Below are 22,231 nucleotides of genomic sequence, written 5' to 3'. Positions count from 1 at the left end.
CTCCCAGCCCTCTCTCCCTACCTGTACAGACTCAAAAGCCCTCAAGGGCACTAATATGAGTTAGGGGTTCAGGAACAGGATTGGGTTCTAGCTGTGCCAGGGCCTGACTGTGAGCTCTGGGAAAATGAAGCACAGAGAGGGGCGGCTTTTGCCCCAGAAGACAGTGAATTAGGACACAGGCTTCAGCTCAAGAGCTTACTTCCTAGTTCACCATCACCAGCTCTCTGGTGAACGCCCACACGCCAATCTTGTTCCAAAAGGGACAAACAATTACTAAGCCAAAGTCAGTCTCCTCCATAGCATCCCAGAAAAACCAGAGACCAAGGGGCAGGAAGACATGGACCATCCATCCATTCATCCAGGGCTTGGTCCTTGTTGGAAAAAATAGAATTATTGGGGAGATACAGACAAAAGGTTTCTGTCCTACAAGGGACTCCCCTTCCCTCTGACTCCACCCTAATACCTCTTCTAGGTGAGTGGGAAAGGTAAGCAGGTCATCTCTACTACTCTCCCTCCTCTCTTACACTTGTCCTTCACTCCCCTCTTCTACTGCTCATCTTGTGACTTCTATATCCCTCATCCAGTCATTCAGCAAACATGTACTGAGCCTTTCCAAAGTGTGAGAAACTATGCTGGGCATTATAGAGAAAACACAGACACACACACACAAATGGTTCCCACCTTCAATAATCTCATGGCCTATAAGACGTGCACACAAATTACAAATTGCTATAATACTGTGTAGCATCTCAGAAGTGCCCTAGGAAACATACAAGAAGATACAGGGGGATAATCCCGGAAGAAATGGTCACTCCTGACATCAATTTTAAGGCAGATCCTCTCTCACTTGTGGCTTCTGATTAAGAGTTGATATCTGAAAGAGAAGAGTTCCACACACCAGCCAGCCTCCATGCCCCATGGGGGCGTCACCCACTGATCCTAGAGAAAGGTCTAGATTCAGCAGCATTTTCCTTCCCTGCCAGAAACTGTTACTAAGGAAAGACAAATTAACCAGCAAAAGGCCATACCCGCTATTCTGTCTCCTTCTACCACTCTCTATCCCTCGGGGCATTTTTTTCACTTAAACAGTTTTAACGGAACACAAATTTGTGGTCAAAGAATCTGATTCCATGGGAAAATTCACACCCTGTAGGTGAAGAGATTTTACTTCCAAAGTGAGTCCATCATAACTCAATAAAGTGTTGGGGTTTTTTTAAGGAAAAATATATAAAACCAAAGTGAGAGCACTGGCTCCAATTATCGCCAGATTTCCATCCTCTGCTCGGGGACAAACGAGAAAGCCAAGAAGAGTTAGCTGCTCCCTGTGGAATGTTCCCGTTTGCTGTTTCCCTCTCGCTGTTTCCCTCTCCTGTTTGCTCTCGGGGCTTTCTGATAAATAAACGAAGTGTATGTTACAGCACTGACGATCTCCCTCATCTGGGACTCCCTTGGCTAGTTTGTCGGTCCTGCCCGGATCCCAGAGCAGCCAGCTGGCTTGGGGAGTGGTGCTGGCAGGTTCTTTTGGATAACCTCAGCAGGAAATGAGGGTGACTCAGTCCAGTGTCCCAAAGTCATTTTCCAAGCTCTTCGGGCTTCCCTCTCCCAGTGCTCTTTCCTCTAATCTGGAGTCCCTGGGGCCTTTTGCAAGGAAATACTTGAGGCTCCCTGGTGCTGGTGTGCTCGTGTTTCCTCCTATAAGCTGTTCTGGGGAAGGGCTTTGGCTTCCTTCATTTTCAGGTCAGGAAACCCAGCTTTGCTGGAAATAAACAGCCACAGGCGAGAACCAGGCTGGGGAATTGTTGAACAGGAAATTTGAAGTGTCTCTAAACTTAGCCCAGCACACTCCATGTCTCCATCCTCCCTTTCTCAGGCACGAGAGGCAGTCCCTGGAGACTGCAAGTGAAAATGGAGATCACAGCTCCTTTGCTAGCTTGCAGAGCACTCAGGCAATGCACTTCCCCAGCTGGGAGCAGCCCTGGACCAGCCAACCAGAGGAGGTTTTCCGAGGCCAAATAAGAGAGCTCCAAGCCAGCAGCAAACAACATATCTAGAAATCTTAACCCCTCGCTGACCACATCCATCAAAGCCCCCGCAAGACCTCGCCCTGCTCCTGAAGGTAGCCAGGTCCTAAGTGGTAAAATAACATGACTGTTGAAACAAGCAGAGCTCAAGAATTCCCCCAGGAGATTGTTCCTGTTTCCCTGAACTGGTGTAGGTGTCTGCTCCCACCCTCATTCGCATTTCTCTTATCAGCGGACAGTTTTTACCCGCCCGACATGAACATGTTATTCAGTAATTTGTGCTTCTGCAAATGCCACAGGTATGCTTTTAGATGTCTTGAACCAACTTGGCTCATATTTCCTCTTGCTTCTGGTCCTCTGCCCCTGGCTGCCACCAGCACACACCCCTCCTCTCACAAGGTACAGGCAGGGCCAGTGACGACACGTTCTTGCTCTTTGTCCTTCTTTATCTTTTGTCGTTAAGGGCCTTTTAAAAGCAAAGCAAACTTTTCCCCTCCTCCTCCTTCTCCCTCTGCCATTTGAATTTTGCAGCCACACCCCTCCCAGTAAGTCTGCTTATTAAAAAGCAGGGCTGCCAGTGTGTCAGAGCAACATCCCCAGGGGACAGTCAGAAACTCTCGTAGCACCCTGCTTCTTCCAGCCCCTCCCAACCTCACCTTGAGAAGCCATTAACCTTTGGAAGGGAATGAAGCTGCCGGTACGGTACGGACCCAGCCCAGATGAGACACAGCCTCGTCCAGCCCCTCGGAAACCTCCTCCTCTGTGCGGGGCAGTCCCAGAGCTTTGTCTTTACCCAGATCTTCCCATTTCCCAGGGTCCCCTTCTCAGGTTTCATTAGATTATGAACTGAGAAGGATTAAAATCATCTCTGCCCCATAATCTAGAAGGACCCAGTGAGACTGATAACCGTTAATAATAAATGGTAAAAATAAACACTTGGTTCACTTGTGGAGCATTTGACAGTTTACAAAAAAACTTTAATATGTGCCATGACACTTTCTACTTACCAAACGCCTTTTCCAGTAGATGTTATTATTAATTCCATGTTATAAATAGAGAACCAGAGGCCAGACGGAAAAAAATAAAGTTACTGGCTCAAGGTCACAGCAGGTAGGTATTGTGGGAATAACAGCAGACTCTTACATTGCACTTATCTGCCAGACACTATTCTAGACACTTTACATCTTTCAATCCTACAACAACCCTATAGTAATCTCACTTTACAGATGAGTAAACTGAGGCACAGAGACATTAAGAAACTTGCCTAAGATCACCCAGCTAACAAGTGGTGGAGCCCAGATTCAAACCCCAGCAAGCTGGAGATGCAAAGGGCTAGAGTTAGGAGAGGGCAAAGGGCTTCACCAAGGAGGTCACAGATTGTCACTCCTTTAGGGTGTTGACAGCAGTGCCGTGTGTGGCCCCCAGCTCTGTAGGATCAGAGACCCAGTTTTGCTCACTCAGCCTGGAGTGGATCCATCCCTTCAGGCAGGCTCCTGTTGATCAAACTCACAAGGCTGATGCATCGCCCCAGATGCCAGACCACATTATAATCAGGGGGTGGTTTGCTAAGCATGAAATCCAGAAAAAAAGAGACTTGGAGAACACAGACGTTCAGTGATATTGCTCTGATATGGTTTAATAGCTGGCTACACTATGAGGACAGCCTCAATCTATGACTCCTGTGGCCCCTTCTACCCCTGGGTCTTCTCCCCACTGACCTCTGCCTCTCTCCACGGTGCTTAACCATGACCTAGGTCAGGAGGCAGTCTATTCTCTCCAGATCTCCAGTTCCTGTATCCCTGTAGGAACCACTTGCCTTTGAGCTTGAGGATGCCCTGGACTTGACCTGGCTGTGAGGAGGGAGGAAAGGGAGGGAGCAGGGGGAATTCTTCCTCTTCAGGAGCCCCCATCAGATGCATCCACAGTTGTCATCTCACATCTCTGCCTCCCTCTCATTCAGTGCCTATGTCAGGGCCTTAGGGGTGTGGTTTCAAGGGAAAGAACCATGAAAGAGAAAAAAAGGTGATTGGGGCCATTTCCTTATATCCCACCACTGCCCCATTCCACATGCCCTCCCCTCCTTGAAATCGGACATTTCTGGTTAAGAATCCTGAGAATCAATTCAGCAAACTTCTGTTGGGCATGGATGTTCCTGAGCACCCAGGAACCATGCCTGTTCCCCACCCCACAAGGAACTGAGTCTCGCAGGCTGGATGGGTCAGTGGGCTGGCACAGAGAGATGACTCAGGCTACATATGACTTCAGCCCAATATGACGCATGAACTTCAGTGCCCATGAAGACTTTTTAAAGGTCATGGACCTCTCATCTCACATGGTGCAAAGTGGATCCTTGAGGACCAAGCCAAATGCTTGCAGCTCTCTCAGACTGCCAAGTTCTGGGTCCTGACTCAGTGACTGATCAGAAGGATTGCAAAATCCACAGGTCCAGGAGTGGGGGGGTCCCACTTCTGAAAGTCAGAATGGCTCTGGGCTCACAAAACAGGAACCCCTCCAAGTCCATGTCCAAGAAAGAAAGGGGTTCCCCAGTGCACTTCTGGGAAATGCCCAGAGCAAAGATCTGTGGCCCACTCGTGGCAGAGTCAGATACAGAGAAGCAAAGCCAGACCTCCTCCCTGAACATCTCGAAAGATCTGAGCCAGAAAACGTCCAGTCAAACTCAAAGACACCAGGGCCCAGAAATCCTGGGATGACAGGCTGGCACGTGAAGAGAGGCTTGCGAAAGACGGAGGTGAAAGGCCAGAGGAGATTTGCGGTCATACCGTCCAAGACCCTCACTGCTCTGAAGAGCCAGGTCTCCTCCAGATGTCGTAGTCCAGCACCACAAACACGTGAGAAAGCCTCACAGAGAAGTCCCTGACCACCACCTGTCTGTTCCACCGCCCGCCTTGTCCACCCCCTGTCCTGTCTGCCACCTGCTCTGGCCACCACTTGCCCTGCTCACTGATTTTCTTAGAGCAGAAGGTAGCTCGTTAGCAAAAAAAGAGAACTGGGCCTGGGGTGTCAAAAAACCTGGGCTTTTGTCCTGGCTTTGCCATTAGCCAACTGCACTTCCTTGGTCATTCCATTCAAACAGCACTTTACAGTTTGCAGAGCACTCACACATAAGTTGTCTCGTGATTTCCACAACGCTGAGCATGAGCAGCACAGACATTATTATTCCTGTAAAGGGAAACTCTTGTGGTCACGACCCTTTTGATTGCCAGGGACAAAACCCAACTCAAGCTATCTTAAGCAAAAAAAGAGAATTCACTGGCTCGTGTAACTGAGAAGCCTGGGGATGCTGCTCAGCCGGATCTGGGGACTGAAATGGGTCACACGCCCACCCCTGATGGTGGAGTCGGTCCCACCGAAGCCATATTAACTGAGAGTGGTTTCCAAGGATCATGGGGGGTGCTGTTAGCTGTAGGCTAGTCATGCAAAAACAACAGATGCCCCCATGGTAACCCTGGGAGAGGCTTGGTCCCAATATTTTAAAATCTCTTATGAGAGGTGACTGAAAAGGAAATGACCTGAACTTTTCACTCTCCCACCTAAACTGGCTAGTTGTTCCCCACACATAGTGTCATTTAAGACTGGATAACCAGACTTAGTTTATTAATAACCGGTCTTAGGAAATGAACTGATGTCATCCTTTAAGGCAGTTGCTTCTTGGGGCCGTGGAGCCAGACCTCACCCTATGGGTGGAAGCAGATTTTCCTCTGGGGGATCCAGATGACTCAGCTTGCAATAACCTGGGGAGGAGGTCGATGTGGGGGCATAGGATGGGGACACAGAAGGTGAGGCTCAGGCTGGAATGAGGGGACATTCTTCCTCCTCATTTTGGGACCACAGCCAGTTAGTGCGAAGACGCCTGGATTTTTCCAGTGCGGGGTAAGGTGTGAGCAGCCCGTGGCCGCATGAAGGCAGATGAAAAGTGAGGCTGAAGGCTGCCAAACAAGGCAACCTTGGTGTGCAACCTGGGCAGTCACACAGGGCCCACATTTGGTTTAATACTCTACTGTCAACATCTTGAGAGTCTTAATAATTTTTGTACCAGAAGCCCCGTAATATTTCATGCTGGACCCACAAATTATGTAACCATCCTTGCTGTCAAATAAGAATCTCTGGAGGGTCTGAGCCCGGGTCTGTGCAGTAGTTCTGAGCTATTCTCTGGGTCATATCTCCCTTCTTTTGGCCTCACCCCACGCCTGGTTCCAGATGAGCCGTGAGCAGCCGGGGAAGGACTATCTTATGCTCAGGGCAGAATGGCAAAGAGGCGAGCAGTGTCCCTCCCCCAGGGCTGGCACTGTGTCAGCAGTGGTGTTCCCTGGAGAAGAACGGCTGCACCCAGCAGGACAGCAATCTGCAAGGGGCATGGGCCACAGGAAGCATGCGTGGAAGGCAGATTAGAACACCCACAGGTGGACGGGCAAGGCTCCAGCCTCGGGCAAGCCTACATAGGGCTGGGGAAGAAGTAAGCCAGGCTTGTACTTGCGATTTGAACACTGGGCCACTATCACGCTGGCATGTCCCTCCCTGGACCCCCAGGGTCCTCAGGGCAAAAGAGGCTTGAAGCTGGAAGCTGCCTCAAGCCCCTTCTGTCAGGGACCTCCCGAAATTCTAGTGCAGCCCTGGTGACAATCTCAGCCTGGCCCTGGGCAGCCACGGGGGCAGAGTCAGTGCCTTTGGGGCCATTCGCTCACAAGGCGGACTCAAGACTCGGCCTCCAGAGCTGCTCAGACGCCGTTGGAAAGTGGATCTGATGCAGTGAGTCACCGTTAATTGGGTCTCAGGAGAGGAGGAGCCAAGCAACGTCAACCCTGGGGACTTGCTTCCATCATAACCCAACTGCAGGATCACAACCCTAGGAAAGCAAGCCAAGATTTCCCGACACCAAGACCGCTCCGGAGCAGAATCTCCTTCACTTTACCTCCACTTTCTCTCACTTCTGTTTTCATGTCTCATCACATTTTAAGACAAAACGCTTTCCCTCTCCTCTGGTTCTACTTCACTCGCCATCCGCCAGACAGCGGGGTGTTTCAGTGGGAGGACACCGGGACTCTAGGGCTTAGTCCTTCTGCTTTTGTAGCTTATTAGTAATCTTGCAAAGGCCATGTGAAATATTGAAATGAGTACATGGTCTGAACTTTGCAACTCTTTCCAATAACCAGAGGGCAGGCTCTGGGCAGTATGGCCTAGACCAGGGGCTGTGGCCTGTTGCTTGCTTGTCACAGAAACACTCATCATCCTTGAATGCTAGAAGGAAACTCGATGTGGCTGCTTTCTGAATGGCAGACCAATCGCCAGATCCTTAAATAACACAAAGGCACATTTGGGCCTTGGCTTCTGGTTTTATTGAGTGGGAAAAATAATATTAAAATAGAAAGACCTGCATAGACTTGTCAGTTTAGTACAGAATGCCACATAATGCAAACCAGCTCATTTGATGACTTTAATAACTTTACAAAGGCAAGGAGAGTGGGCCAAGGGTTGTGATGGACCCCTAGACCCCTTATGCAAGTATATTCCTTCTTGGAAGAAAAAAAATGGCAAATAATGAGTTGTGTGGCTTCAGTGGTATTGGTAGTGTTCCATTTCTTCAGTAGGGTGGCGAGTATGTGTGTGTTTGTTTCATCATCCTTTATAACATATACATGTTATATGGACATATAGTATACAGCAAATATTTTGTAACTTACAATGAATCAACAAGCTAATAAATGACAGGATTGGGAAATATCTGGGTTTGAGACACAGAAGATAGGAAGCATGATGGGGAGGATGAGGGAGCCTTCAGAAACTCCCCAGGATGGAATTTTTACACTGGACCCTATAGTGAACACCAGAGGAGATTCTCTTCCTTTCTGCCAAGAGCAGATTTTCTACCACACAAGGGTTCAGAACGCCTCTTCTCTATTGCTGACCCTTAGGAACAGAGTCTTACCCCTTCCTTAATTCTGAACCTGTCCTCAGAGTTTCCTTTGGCTGAACCATGAGTCAATCACGCGTCCTTGATGCAAGAACCACACACCCTCGGGACAGAGCCATGTGAGTGTGCCATCACAGTGGACTACTTTGGGGAAGGGCTTGTGCTGGGCAGGGGAATATGAGTGATTGAAGGGGCCTTTTACCCAACTGAGGTAGAGCCAGAGGGCCCTTATGAGTGACAACCTTAGTCAGCGTCCAGACAAATATGACTACTAGAGACCTTTAGGGGGATGTTAGACTACACCAGCTGGGACATGCTGGAAAGATCCATGTCTAGAGAACAGTGTGAACAAGATCAATGGCCGCCAACCCTTAGTCCATACGTGAGTACTAGCAAAGTGTCAATCAATTTGTAGGAGATGAAGCGCACACACCATAAATTCGTGTTGGCATAAAGTTACCAACTGGCCTTCTTTGGGAAAAACTGCCTACTATTCCGACTTGGGGTGCTCAAATCCTTTCTTTTATGAAATTATGGTCATAACAGATGGTTTAGCAGAAACTTTCTCAGCTGATCCCTCTCCTAACCAACTTACTAGATCAACCAACACCCTTCAGTCTTTTGGTGAAACACGCTGACTTTACACCTATGGCAATGGGTAGCTTCTTCTCCTAAAGGCTCGCTCACTTTGGCTTTCACCTGTCAATGTGCAGGCTTAACAAGAATCAACTGTGTTCAGGCCCAAACTTGTTTTGGCCGGTCATCCATGTTAATCACAATTATGTAGTTTAATTAATTCATCCATAAACTGATCAATTGAGTGTAAACAGAAAGGATATTGACCAATGAAATGAGTGTGAACAAAAAGAGAACTGTTATTTCTACAAAAACCAAAGGGAAGTCTTTGGAAAGACTCAACGTAAGCATGTCATTTTTTAAAAATGCTGTCACATTAGGAATGAGTGAGAGAATTGTAAAATATTCAGAGTAAAAACATAACAATGAAAAAGGGTTTTGCAATCTGATTGCTTCATAAGCATCTAGAATGTCTTGCTCCATATTAGAGAAACTGGGACTGGAACTCCAACACGATACGGTGTGGTTTGTGCAGAAAAGGCAACGAGCCTCTTCATCCAGCAGATATAAGCGCAGAAAAGGTTGAAGTCCACATCAAAATACTAGCAAATTACTGCACGTTTACATATTTTGTGTCAAAATAGAACATTTAGAGACAGAATATATCTTTTACGATTTCCTGATTTAACCAACTTTTTCAATGAACTGACCAATTATCGATTTCTAATTACATTGGGTAAGAATGCACCTACTTGGTAAAATTAAAAGCTGACCACTACATCAGTCCCTCTCGATCTAAAAAATTATGGGTACATGAGATCAACCGCTTCTAGCAGTCTAGCCCCTCCAAGGCTGAGCAGCTATGAACTCCATCTTCAAGGTGTCAAGCAAAGGCAGCCTTCAGCCTCACTTCAATCCAACATTTATCTTAATCAGGTATTTTGAAGATTATTAGCCCAGTATATTTTTCTCCCTCAACTGTCTCTCAAAAAGGCTCTGTCTTCTGAAAGCCAGTAATATGCACATAGTTCTCAAAGGGAGACTGTCCAAACCATACTATTTTTATAAAGTGGAATCTTTAAATATTAATAATTCAAAAACCAAAGGAGGGAAACCCCAGCAACGTTAGGCAGGCTATGAATAGGTTCAGTCAGGGCTGAGTGGTTAAGTGTCTTGGAGTTTGTCTTCACAGAATGTGCTTTCCTGGAAACCATACAGCAAAATAGTAAACACCACCCCCACTCAGACCATAGGAACCCTATCTGAACTCTCTCTCCCTTGCAATAAGGGTGCTGGTCCAGCACCCGAAATACGCCTTGGCAGAGACCTTATGGAGCAGCCGGACATGGCTGAGACAACGCCAACACACCAATCTTTAAAGATTATGAAATAGCTTCCTTTCAAACCTCTTGCATATGTTTGCCTCCCTTCCCCCACCCCTGACTACTTCCCCAGCGCTCTCTAAACTTTAGCTGAGGCTTGAACAGATTGGGCTGGATTTCAGGCAGATTCCTGCAGTCGTGACCCAAGCCCTAAAGAACCTGAACGCTTCCGGCAAGCACCACCCGTCGGAAGTCTGCCCTGTCCAGCTGTGGAATGGACTGGACGGGTTTCACAAATGTCACGGGCTAGTCAACTCCATCTGTGAGGACATGAAAAGGTCTCTTTTCAGACAGCCACCAATCCGAATGGCTGGAATTTTGGGTAAAAACATGATATCCAGCGATATATGTGGTAGATGCCTTTTTAAAAGCTTGAATAAGGCAATTACAAGTGATCAGAGTGGATCTGTCTTTCTAAGCTGATTTGCCCTTCCTCACCTCAGGCAGGCTGCCAGAACCTTCCATCTCCAGCCCATATCCACCATCCAGATAAAGGCAGAAGCAGCCAGACTCCTCCAGCCGAACCAAAGTGAGCTGAATTCTAGTCTTCCCTGTGTTTCTAGATTTATGTTGAAAGTTTCACGGCAGTATTCTTCACTAGCATCTGTGACAGATTACCAGAAAAGATGAATTCCTTAGTATCCAACACAAGCATGTACATATAGATTCTGTTTGGTGCTGGCTGCTTAAAAACTCAGCAATATGGGCCGGCTCTGTGGCCGAGTGGTTGGGTTCATGTGCTCCGCTGCGGCGGCCCAGGGTTCGGATCCTGGGAGTGGACATGGCACCGCTTGTCAGGCCACGTTGAGGCGGCGTCCCACATCCCACAACTAGAAGGACCTGCAACTAAGATATACAACTGTGTACAGGGCGGGTTTGGGGAGATAAAGCAGAAGAAAAAAAAAAAAGATTGGCAACAGTTGTTAGCCCAGGTGCCAATCTTTAAAAAAGTTTTTAAAAATTAAAAAATTAAAAAAATTAAAAACTCGGCAATAAAGCCACTTTATGCATAATAGTTAAAATGGCACAGTGACGCACTGGCCCAAGGCTTTCCCTTAGGACTTTTATTCCTATATTTCGACTCACTCTAACTTTGCTCTGCTTTGAGCTTTTCCATTCAAAGATCTCTCTGTAGGCCCTTCTTGCTCTGTAAATCCTGATACAGCCTGAGTTAAAAACAGTCCCACTCTGACGCAACCAGCTTAAATGACCAGCCCAAGAATGTGTAAGCTTTCTTGGGCTCGGCAAATTCCTCCAGGATGGCAAAACCCTTGAGATTCAAAGGGATCGTCTTTCGGGGATTGGGAGCAGGAGCAAAGAGCAGCGCATGCTGGGATGGCCATTCACCAAGGCCACGTCACCCAGACCACTTGGGGTGTCCACAGTTGTGAGAAGCCAGGCTACCCCAGGACACACAGATAATGGCCCATTCAACACTTCTGCAGCCCCCATACCTGCTGGGGCACTTGCCTGTGACCCCAGGCATAGCTTGTCATTTCTTCCCAAGCCATGACTCCTTTCCCTGACACTTTATCCCAGCCCCCACCAGAAGAGACCTAAGTGAGGTAAGAGACCTTAGTCCTCCAGTCGGGGAGAACCATGGCTCTTCGCGTCTCCCCTGGTTTCAGGCTGGGAGAGGGAAGTCTCTCCACTTCATGCTTCTGGGAAGTCGATGCTGAAATTCCTTCGGCTGCCCGGGTGGCCCAGTACTCCCTTCCTAGAATGATGGACACGGGTGCCCATGCTCCCGAAACCTTGCTCTGGGTTTGCAAGTCTGAAGCATCATGTTACTTATTCATTCCATCAACATATAAACATTCAAGAACCCACCACGTGCCAGATGTTAAACTAGGCACAGGGGTACAGCAGTGAAGGAGACAAAGCCCCCACCTCAGGCAGCCCACAGCCTAGCGGAGAGGGGGAAATGATAAACCTACATGCCAGTAAGTCAGTAAGTTAGGGAAGTAGAAAATGCCAGGAGGGAAGTAAAAGACGGCAACGTGACAGAGGGGAATTCGGGGTGTAACAGGGGCTACTGCTGTTAGCATGATGAGGGAAGGTCGCTCTGAGAGGGGACGTTGAGCTGAGACATGATGATAAAAAGAAGCTAACTATTCACGTATCTGTGGGAAGAGCTTTCTGGAAACAAGGAAGAGCAAGTGCCAAGGCTCTGAGAAGGGAGCAAGGCTTATCTTGTCAGAAGAAAGGTCAGAGTGGATGGAGCAGAGCAAGTGAGAGGGAGGCAGGGAAGACGGGGTCAAAGGAACAGGCAGGGACCTGCGGATCCTGGGGCTTTGTGAGCTGCGGTAAAAGGCACCAGAAGGTGATAAGCAGGGAGTGATCAGGTCTGTGCTTGAAAAAGTTCACTCTGGCTGCTGGGAGGAGAATGGACTCGGGCAGAGGACAAAAGAGAATGGACTCCAGGCAGGGGACTGGATGGTTGCCTGGATGAGCCAGAACAGGATTTAGGACATATTCTGAAGGGAAGGCTGCCAGGACTCTAGAATAAAGACAGTAAGCCCAGCGTCTGTAAATACTTGCTAACCATCCCTGTGTGAGGGATGTACACACACACACACACACACACCCATACACTGTCCTCCTTGTACACATAGCGCAGGGTGGTGGCCCAGACTCCAGATTCTGGAGCCAAAATGCCCAAGTTCAAATCCTAACTCACCCACGTCCTGGCAGGAAAACTTGGTAAGTCATTGAACCTCTCTGTGCCTCGATTCCTCATCTGTAAAATGGGGACAATAAGAAAGGTGCCCTCAAAGGGTTGTCGTGAGGATCAAACGAGGTACAGCAGGTAAAGCATTTAGGGGAGGGCACCTACCACATAGTGTATGTTTCCTGCTGCTGCTGTAACAAATTACCACAAATTTAGTGGCTTAATTAAAACAATACAAATTTATTCTCCTACAATTCCGGAGGCCAGAAGTACGAAATCAGTTCCACTGGGCTAAAGTCAAGAGGTCGGCAGGGCTGGTTCCTTCTGGAGGCTCCAGGGGAGGGTCGCTTCCTTGCCTTTTCCAGCTTCTAAAGGCTGCGGCGGTCCTCGGCTCTGGCTGCCTCACTCCAACCTCTGCTTCCGTCATCTTGTGAACTTCTTACGTCCCTCTTGTAAGGACTCTTGTGATTATATTTAGGGCACATCTGGATAATCCAGAATAATGCCTCTCCCTCACATCCTCACCTTCAGTACATGCGCACAGCCCACTTTGCCACAGCAGGTAACATTCACAGGTCCTGGGGACTAGGATGCAGATAATTTTGGGGGCCACTGTTCAGTCCACCATACATGGTAAGCAATAAATTAAGGTCGATTACTGTTATAATCATTATCGCTGCTACTTCTCCCTCGGCAGCCCCAGAGCATACCCCTAGCCCCTCCCAAGCTGTGTGGGAGAGGGAAGGATGTGGCGAGATCCCTATCTATCTTCCAAAAGCCCCCTGAGCCCAGGTCAGAGCGGGAGGTGATGCTGGCTGGATGAGGCAGAGGCCTCAGTCACCGGTTGAATCCATGAGAGGACTGGGGACAGAAGGTAGACAAGGCAGTAATGCATCCACAGACCTCAGGTGGGGTTGGAGAGGGGCCTGGAGCCCAGGCTAAGGCTTCCTGATGGTGCTGTACTCCGTGGGCTCCGCGTGGCTCCCACTGGGACTGTGTGCAACGAGATGGCTTGTGTTGCTGTAGGTTGGTTCCTGATCCAAGGTGTCCAAAGACAGAGCTGGATAGGAAATGTCCTCCCTCGGAATGGAGTCCTGCAACAAAGATGCCCTTGGCTCAGAGAAGCTGGCAGGAGGCTGTGCCCACCGATGGAGGAAGCCTCGGGTGAGGCTGCGAGGATAGACCCTTCAGGGCTTCTGAAGTCCACTCCCAGGTCCTCCAGCTCCCCCTCCCTCCACTCTGCCAGGCACCCTGAGCTCCACGCCAGGGCAACACGTTTCCCATGGGATCCCAGGAGAAGGTCACTCGGCTTATCTGGGTCTCCCCTGCCCAGCACAAAGGCCACGTTTGACCTATCTCTGAGTCCCCAGTGCTGATACCTGGTAAGGAGACACTTCCAAAAGCCAAAAGCATGCGGGACCTCTACAGGCAAGTCTATCAATGGCTGTGGCTTTTCCCGGCACCCACTTTCCTCCTCTGCACCCACACGGGCGAGAGAAAGCCCATCCTCAAAAGGGGGGCAATGGCAGGTCTGGCTCCAAGCCCCACAGCAGCCCCACCAAGTACACACCATGGTGACGTATTCCCCTTCCACCTGGTCCACCTGGGCAAAGTAGGAGGGTTTTCTGGAGGCCTTCTTCCGAGAGGGGCCAGAGGAGGTTCCCGTGTGCTGCAGGGTCAGGTTCGCATAGCAGACGTCACTCTCTAAGGGCTGGAGCACCTAGGAGAGGAAGCACAGGTTCCTCTTTCACCGTGGAACCAAGTCTGTCTGCTTCCCTGGGCACCCCTCTCCCAGCTTCCTCCCAGTCTCCCTCGCTGACCCCTCCCAGCCCTCCTCCCTTCTGGCAGTTTCCAGCATGCCCCACCCCATCCTCCCAGGGCCCTTTCCCAGGCCCTGCAGCTATGCCTGGAGTATATGGACCCTTTGGCACGTGGTTTGTCTGATACATCTGGACTTCGGTGCTCCTGGGAGATGGAAAATGAGAAAGGAGGGGAAGAGCTGTCTAGTGTCTCTGATACGACCTTGAGGACTCTCTTACCTGTTCTTGGGATATCTCAGGGGCTGAAAGGCAAAAACAATCAGAATTAGAAAGCCCCTCAGGTCTGGGAAAGAGCTGCACGGAAGAAAAGAGGTGAATTAGGCTCCAGGCTCAGAGAGAGGAGACTCAGTTCTAATTCTGACTCCTCAGATGACACCCTCTGTGACTTTGGTCACTTCACCTCTCTGAGCTTCCATTTCTCCACCTGAGAAATAAGGAGACCTCGGCCCACCTGTTCCCCACATCACAGAACCGTGTGATCAGCTGGTCAGGTGGCCCTGCCAGCCGTCAGCTCCCCTGGGATTAAGTTTCCTGCTGCACAATCCAGACTCAGCCTGTCACTTCTGCTGGAGGCCCCACCTGTAGCCCCACTATTGCTCTACCTGGTTCGTCACTAGGGACTCAGCTCAAAGTCAACCTGCCTTCCCTGGCTGCCCGGCGGTCTGCTCCCTCCCCGGCTCCCAGGGCACCTGATTGACACTGGCTCATCGCCTTTGTCCCACTGAATTCTGGTTAGCCTTCAGGTGGGCAGCGAGCTGCGGGCTGCTGGGTGGCTGAACCCAGGCCTTCCTGGCATTCCTAGTGCCAGCTGTGCCTGGCGCATGACGACACAATCAGTGAGAGTTGTCTGTGGAGATAGGATTGCTCCAAGCTGCCCTCCCAGTGGAGGACGAGAGCTGGGAGGGCACAGCGTGGACCAGCTTTCAGGTGCTCGCTGGTTCTTGTTTCTTTTTGGCTCCCCTCCACTCCTTCCTGCTCCCTCTTGCTCCCTGCTTTAGAGACAACAAAGAAACAAGAAGTCTCTCCCTTGGTTTTTAGTTTCAAAGGTCTAGATACCGAGGAGCACAGAGTGTACTTAGAACTTAGGTCACAGTTGGTACAACGGAGAAAATGTAGTAAACAGGAGTCAGGCTCCCCTCCTCCCAGACTACAAGGCTCCCCAGGCTGCAGGGGGGCAGTGTGGGAGACGTCCCCATGAGAGCTTAGGTCCCAGTGGGTTCTGAGAAGGGGAGGGGGTGCAATCAGCATGAGAAGGTGGAAGTGGAGCCAGACAGGAAAAGAGTTTGGTTGAGTCCAGAGCTCGTGACTGATGGGTGTGGGCTCGTGAGCAAAGAGGCTCTTCCCTCAGGAGCAGATGTTCACAGGACCAGCTCGTGGCCTGAGAAAGGGCCGGGGCAGAGGAGGAGCAAAAGTAGGAGTCACAACCCACCTTTCTGATCAAACCCAGAGGACTCTGTGGCGTGTGTATCTGTGCTCATGTGTGCATGTGTGCACATGTGTGTACATGGGGCGGGGAGGGCTATGTTGCATGTGCATACATGTGCATGTGTTCATTCCTCTGTGTGTGTATGTGTGCGCACGTGTGTGTGTGTGTGTGTATCTGTGTCTCTCCCTGCCTCCATGTCAGCTCAGCACATCCTTGGCAACCACACAAATTCCACTGAAGTGTCTGGGCACCCTAGATGGATTGCCTGCCTAAGGCCATTGCCACCTCTGCCACCAAGAGCCAAATCAGGAAATAGAGAGGGAGGTGGGTCAGGAAGAAGAGAAGAGCAAGGAGGGATGTGTGGGTGGACAGTGCCAAAGCCCCCTGGGCTCAGCTACGAGCTCCAGGCCTCCCTCCAGCCCCTCTTCTGCCAGCTGCCAGTGGCCTTAGGGACAGTGCCCTCCAGATCGTGTGGGTAATCTCTTGGCCAGATGGCTCCCGGATGACAATGCCGGCCACTGGCCCCACACACTTCCACCCAGCCAAGCCCCAGCCCAGCCCCAGCCAGACCAACTCACCTTTCTCCCGTTGCTTCACCATTCTCCAAGCCAAGAGTGAAGCCGCCACCGAGAGAAGCAGCAACACCGCAAAGATGAGGGGAATGAGGACGCTGAGCTTCAGGGAGACACTGCTGGAAACAACAGAAGACACGCCGTGCATCCCGGTTCCCCTCCTGCCTTTGGGCCTTATCCCACCCACCCGCTAGCAGGGAGGGCCACACACCTTTTGACCTTTTGACCTGCAGGCTCGTGGTTTCCAGCCTGGGGACGCCCGCTCCTGGGTGCCCTCAAAGATGGTTTTTTAAAAAAGGAGAGGAGGGCTCCACGAGGTAGTTTCAATGGGGCTCGAAGCCTCATAGAAACTGTATGGCGACAGGTTCTGAAAAGGTCCCCCGAGTCCTACACTTGCCCCCTGTACTAGGTTGAATAGTGTCCCCCACCCCTATAATTCCTGTTCACTCAGCACCTGTGAAGGTGACCTATTTGGAAATGACATCTTTACAGATGTAATTGAGTTAAAATGAGGTCATTCTACATTAGAGTGGCTCTAATCTAATGACCGGTGCCCTTGTAAAAGGGAAATTTGGGCACAAGGACACACAGGGAGAAGTGCATGTGATGACAGAGGCAGAGATGGGAGTGATGCTGCCACAAGCAGAGGAACGCATGGATTGCTGGCAACCACCACAAGCTATGAGCGAGTCAGGGGACGGAGTCTGCCTTATAGACCCCAAGAAGGAACCAATCCTGCCGAGACCTTGATTTCAGGTTTCTGGCCCCCTCAGCTGTGAGAGCAAGTGGAAAGAGCCCCCAACATCCTCAATCTCTCAGAAGAAACTGAGGGTTCAGAGACAAGGTCTGGCCGGGACCTGGGACCACAAAGAATCCCCCATTAGAGAAGTTTGGGCCAAGTGGGCACAGGTGACAGCAGCATCAGAGCTGGCTTACCTGCTCTCGGAGTGGTGGCTGGTCACAGTTGGGGAGACTTGGATCTTTTCTGGGGTGACTGGTGCTGTGGACATGGTGGTGGTGGTCGACACTGTAGTTGGCGCTGGGCATACAGACCAGATTACACACTACTCTGCCTGCTAACACACCTGCAGCCCTGCACGTGGCTCTGAGTCTGGGGGCCTGAGGGCTGCCCTGGCCTGAGGAGCCTGGAGCAGGGCCATGGGGAGGGGCTGATAGCCTGGACCGCTCATATCTCCATGGCCTCCAGGAGGCGCAGAGCCTCAGAGGCAGGTGGGGCTGGGCACGGGTCCAGGGAGGACGTTGAGCAGGCCCTGGAAGGTGAGAGGGGGCCCTGGATGGCTCAGGACGAGGGAGCTGGAGTTCAGCTGGACTTAAACATTCCTGATGCTCATGACAAGGGCTCAGCCAATGCGTCACCCCGTCTTATCTATCCAGCAAGGACAGGAGCACAATAGGGGCTTGCCCAGTGGCCAACACATGCAAGATCTGTGACCTCTAAGGTCAGGACCAGCCCTGAACAAAATCATAAGGTTCAGGAAGAGCCTTTACTTTGGGCAAGTTATTAACCTTCCATAATGGGCACGGCTACTTCTCAGGAATATTGTCAGGATTCTATGAGATGACGACTGTGCTGCGCTTTGCCAGTACAACATGTCTCACAGGTTCCAGGGGTGGCGGCGACCCTGTGACATGTGCTCCCTCTTTGCCACAAGTGTGCCATGAGCTGGTACTGCCTGTCTGAGGGTCAGCAGAAGCAGAGCCCAACAGAGGGACTTGTGAAAATTGAGGCACTGGGACCTCTGAACTGCCCCTCCCAGGAGTGCTTGCATTCGAGAAGGACTTAGGAAGAGAACATCACTAAGTCCAGACATGTGAATGGCTCGTGATGGGATTTCAGACACCAGAAATGCAGCCTTTCGACTGTGGAGGTCTTTCCAGACCTCAGCAATTAACCGCAGCACCCAACTGTGCTGGGCCTCTTTCCCCCGAGACTGGATATGGAATGGGGACAGCAGCTATGAAGTCCCAGCCCCAAACTCCACAAAGAGCAGGGACATCTGAGCTCTAGAGGTCCCAGAAGAGCATTGGCAGTTGTTGGGTGGGGTCTCTGGGTCCCATGGAAGAGGGTGCCTTTGGCCCATGGGCTGAAGCTGGGACCATCGCCTTGATCTCTACAGGCAATAGACTCAGCACTGAGCTGTGCAGAGGAAAAGCATGTGCCTAGAAAGGATTGAGCCCATCCTGGAGGAGGCCCTGGGAGCCAGGAGAGCATCTAGAGAGGCCCTGCCCCTCCCGATCCCAGGCGGTCAGTCAGGGAGACCTCAGGACTCAACTGCCCTCTATGACAGTTTACTCTGACCTCAGGGACCAGAACAGAGCAGTCCCTGAAGAGACACATCCAAACACACACTCTTACCTGGGTCAATGGTCACTTTAACTTGGAATCCCGGGTCAGTTCCAGTTCTCTCAATCCCACACCAGTAAGTGTCTTCATCGTCTCGCCTGAGCTCCTCCATGGTCACGGTGAATGTGAGGTTTCTCTGATCGTCCCTGATGGACACACGGTCCCGCTTCACCTCCTGCTCTGATCCATTGGTTATAACAAGGATCTTGCAGCTAGCCCAATCAGCTCCTCGACACCACCACTTCCTGTAGGTCTTCCATCCTTGGCCATAGCGACACCGCACAGTCAACGAGCCCCGCTCTGGACCTCTCATCACTTTTGGACCCCTGATGTCAAATGAGCCTGGAAAACACAAATCCATGTACCTGTCACCTCCTCCCTTGAAGGCAGGGCCACGGCATCCTGCATTGCGAGTAGCTCCAATAAATCCAAGCGCCTGCTGATGTGAATAGCAGTCGAGGAAGGAATGCACTTTCCACAAGACAGACCTTTTGTCCTTCAAAATTCTACTGGTAAAAACCACCAGGAAAATCACCTAAGAGCACAACTACGGACCTCAAAGACACAAAAATGTGGACACTGAGCAATACTAGCTTCCTGTAATTCACCCTCTCCCCAATCTATAGCCGATAAATCTTTATATTCCCAGCAATGTCCTTTTGCAGCCATCTCTGTGTTATGCTGGTCTGATGGGGAGGAAATACCAGAGGATCCATTTCCACAGGAGAATGATTGCTGCCCTGACTTTGCACTGATGACCTCAGGAGGTTCGGCCAAAGCATCCACATCACGTGGCTGTGGAAAGGTTGTTCCTAGTGGTTATGCTGTAGTCCACCACCCTGGCAGGAACGCCTTTGAAGTTGACCAGAACAGTGATGCTAAATGGTCTCCATGTGCTATAGAATGCATATCACACAGATCCTATTTTCTCCATTGAATAGCTTTGGTTCCTTTGTCAAAAATCAAATAAGTGAGTTATTTATGCATTTTCCATTCTTTTCCATTGATTCATCTGTCTGTCCTTATGCCAATCCATATTGTCTTGAATACTACAGCTTTGCCATAAGGCAGGTGCTGTAGAGTGAAGCAGCATTTTCTTATGATATATGTTCTTGTTCTTTCTTTCATTTTCTCACCTCTGAAAGAGTCAGGATACAGGGAAATGTTTCTCTACTGTAAGAGAAACAACACTCCAAGCATGATGAAAACTGGCGCTGACACTAGGCCTCAGCAATAGACACTGGGACATGGTGAAGACCTCAGCAATCTGGAAAGCAAATGACCCCTGCACAGCCCCATTCCACTGCAGCCCATTGTGCTCATGCAAGAAGTGGGCCATGTGGTTTCAGACCTTTTCATTTTTTTGGAGTAGCCAGAAATCTGAATTTTGTGTGGAACCTCTCAATTTTAAAGACTGGCTTAACTAGGAACAACAACAGTGATGCAGTGCAGGCCACACAAACCCTGTCTGCCTCTGAACCTGGCTGTCAGTGCTCAACTCCAGATCTATATTCAGACGTAAGGCCCTTTCCTGTCATTTTTTCTGTGCTGTCTTTATCAGGGTTTGATATTAGAGACATGCTAGTTTCACCTACTTTTGAATTGCCTTCCTTCCCTTTGAAGTCCTTGACTCTCTCCACCCCCGACATCTTTTGTCTTTAGCTGAGGATGGCATTTAAGGGGAGGGCTTTAGCCATTTTGTCAAGTTAATCTGCTTTCCTGGGTTTCTCTCGTGTGTACATGTTATTAAACTTTTGTCTGTTTTTCTCCTGTTACTCTGTTTCATGTCAACTTAATTTTAGGCTAGCCAGAAGAACCTTGAAGGGTAGAGGGAAATTTCTTCCCCCCATACAGTACTTACACAAACCTAGATGGTATAGGCTACTACACAACTAGGCCATATGGTACTAATCTTATAGGACCACCATTGTATACACAGTCCATCGTTGACCAAAATGTCATTATTCAGAGCATGACTGTATATCTATCTGTATATATCAGAGATATACAGTCATGCATCCCTTAACAATGGGGACAGATTCTGAAAAATGTGTCATTAGGTGATTTCATCATCGTGCAAACATCATAGAGAGTACTTACACAAACCTAGAATGTATAGCCTATTACACACCTAGGCTGTATGGTACTAATCTTATGGGACCACTATCATATATGTGGTCTGTCATTGATTGAAATGCTATTAGGTGGTACATCACTGTACTAGAGATTATCTGAAGAGATGAACAGATGAGAATTTTTAGCATTTTAAAGATGAAAAATGAGAAAGGACTTACCCCACCAGATATTAAAACAACATCAGCCCATAATAAAGAAACCAGCTTGGAAATCTAATGAGAATAGATAAACATATCAATAGAATAGAGTCAATAAGCTGTAAACAGACCTAGTCTATTGAAGAAGTTCACACACACCACAGAAGACTATAAAGCTAAGTGAGGAGGGAAGGGTTATGGCATAAGCATTGCAGGATACTGTCACCTCTCAGCAAGCTACACTTAGGTAAATTCAGGGAGTTTAAGGAGGTCAGCATAAAATAGCAAATCATTTTTTAAACTAGAAGAAAATAGACGTGAATCTTTATAAAATCTCTGAATTAAAGGGAGAACTTTCTAAACTTAAAATTAATGGGCAACACCCCCAGGATTGTGCATGTGAAAGAAAGTGCATCTCCTCCCACCTGGTACACCAGTTTGGCCAGTCAGCCAGAGTAAGGTACCCTCACAGAGTACCTGCACATATGTTAGTAAAGCAGCAACTACAGGCAGGCAACTGCAGAAGGCCCTTGCCAGCATTGATACCAAAGGACAGGCACAGCTTCCAAGGATCATGGTGGGTTCAGAATACATAGCTCCTGCTCACCCCCCACAGTGACAGCAGGTGGAATCTGTGACCAGATACTACCAATATGCAAAGGCACAAATCCACCCCAGCAAATAATATGAGGATGTATATTAATACTCCAGACCAGAAGGAAAATGACAAGCACCCAGAAGTCAATCCTGAAGGCACAGAAATTTACAATCTAAATGACAGAGAATTCAAAATAGCTGTAAAAGAACTCCATGAGTTACAAGAAAATTCAGAAAGACAATTCAATGAAATCAGGAATAAAATTAATGAACAGAAGAATTCTTCACAAAAGAGATTGAAACTATAAAGAAAAACCAATCAGAAATGTTGGAGATGAAAAACACAATGAATGAGATAAAGAAAAAACTGGAGTCCTTGAATAACAGAGCTGATATTATGGAGGACAGAATTAGCAATTTGGAGGACAGAAACATAGAAATGCTTCAGATGGAGGAAGAGAGAGAGCTAAGACTAAAAACAAATGAAGAAATTATCTAAGAAATATGTGACTCAATTAGGAAATGCAGCATAAGGATTATAGATATTCCAGAGGGAGAAGAGAGGGAGAAAGGAGCAGAAAGCTTGTTCAAAGAAATAA

General features: G+C 49.2%; 2 protein-coding genes across 3 annotated transcripts in view; one reads left to right on the top strand and one right to left on the bottom strand.

The window, feature by feature from the left end:
• RAB37 (RAB37, member RAS oncogene family) overlaps positions 1 to 22,231 on the top strand; it is a 60,941-nt gene that overhangs the window by 3,868 nt on the left and 34,842 nt on the right. The gene's annotated exons all lie outside the window — the stretch shown is intronic.
• On the bottom strand, positions 12,796 to 19,632 carry CD300LF (CD300 molecule like family member f). The gene is made up of 7 exons (XM_070226668.1): positions 19,390 to 19,632; positions 18,775 to 19,268; positions 17,334 to 17,397; positions 16,404 to 16,516; positions 14,619 to 14,641; positions 14,150 to 14,299; positions 12,796 to 13,673 (listed from the first exon to the last, which is right to left on the bottom strand). The coding sequence occupies exons 1-7, from the start codon at positions 19,548 to 19,550 to the stop codon at positions 13,518 to 13,520; spliced, it is 1,161 nt and encodes a 386-aa protein (XP_070082769.1). The 5' UTR covers positions 19,551 to 19,632; the 3' UTR covers positions 12,796 to 13,517.

Source organism: Equus caballus, chromosome 11 (assembly GCF_041296265.1).
Source record: "Equus caballus isolate H_3958 breed thoroughbred chromosome 11, TB-T2T, whole genome shotgun sequence".
Classification (NCBI taxonomy): domain Eukaryota; kingdom Metazoa; phylum Chordata; class Mammalia; order Perissodactyla; family Equidae; genus Equus; species Equus caballus.
The sequence above is the reverse complement of the archived record's forward strand: the minus strand, read 5'-3'. Positions and strand labels throughout refer to the sequence as shown.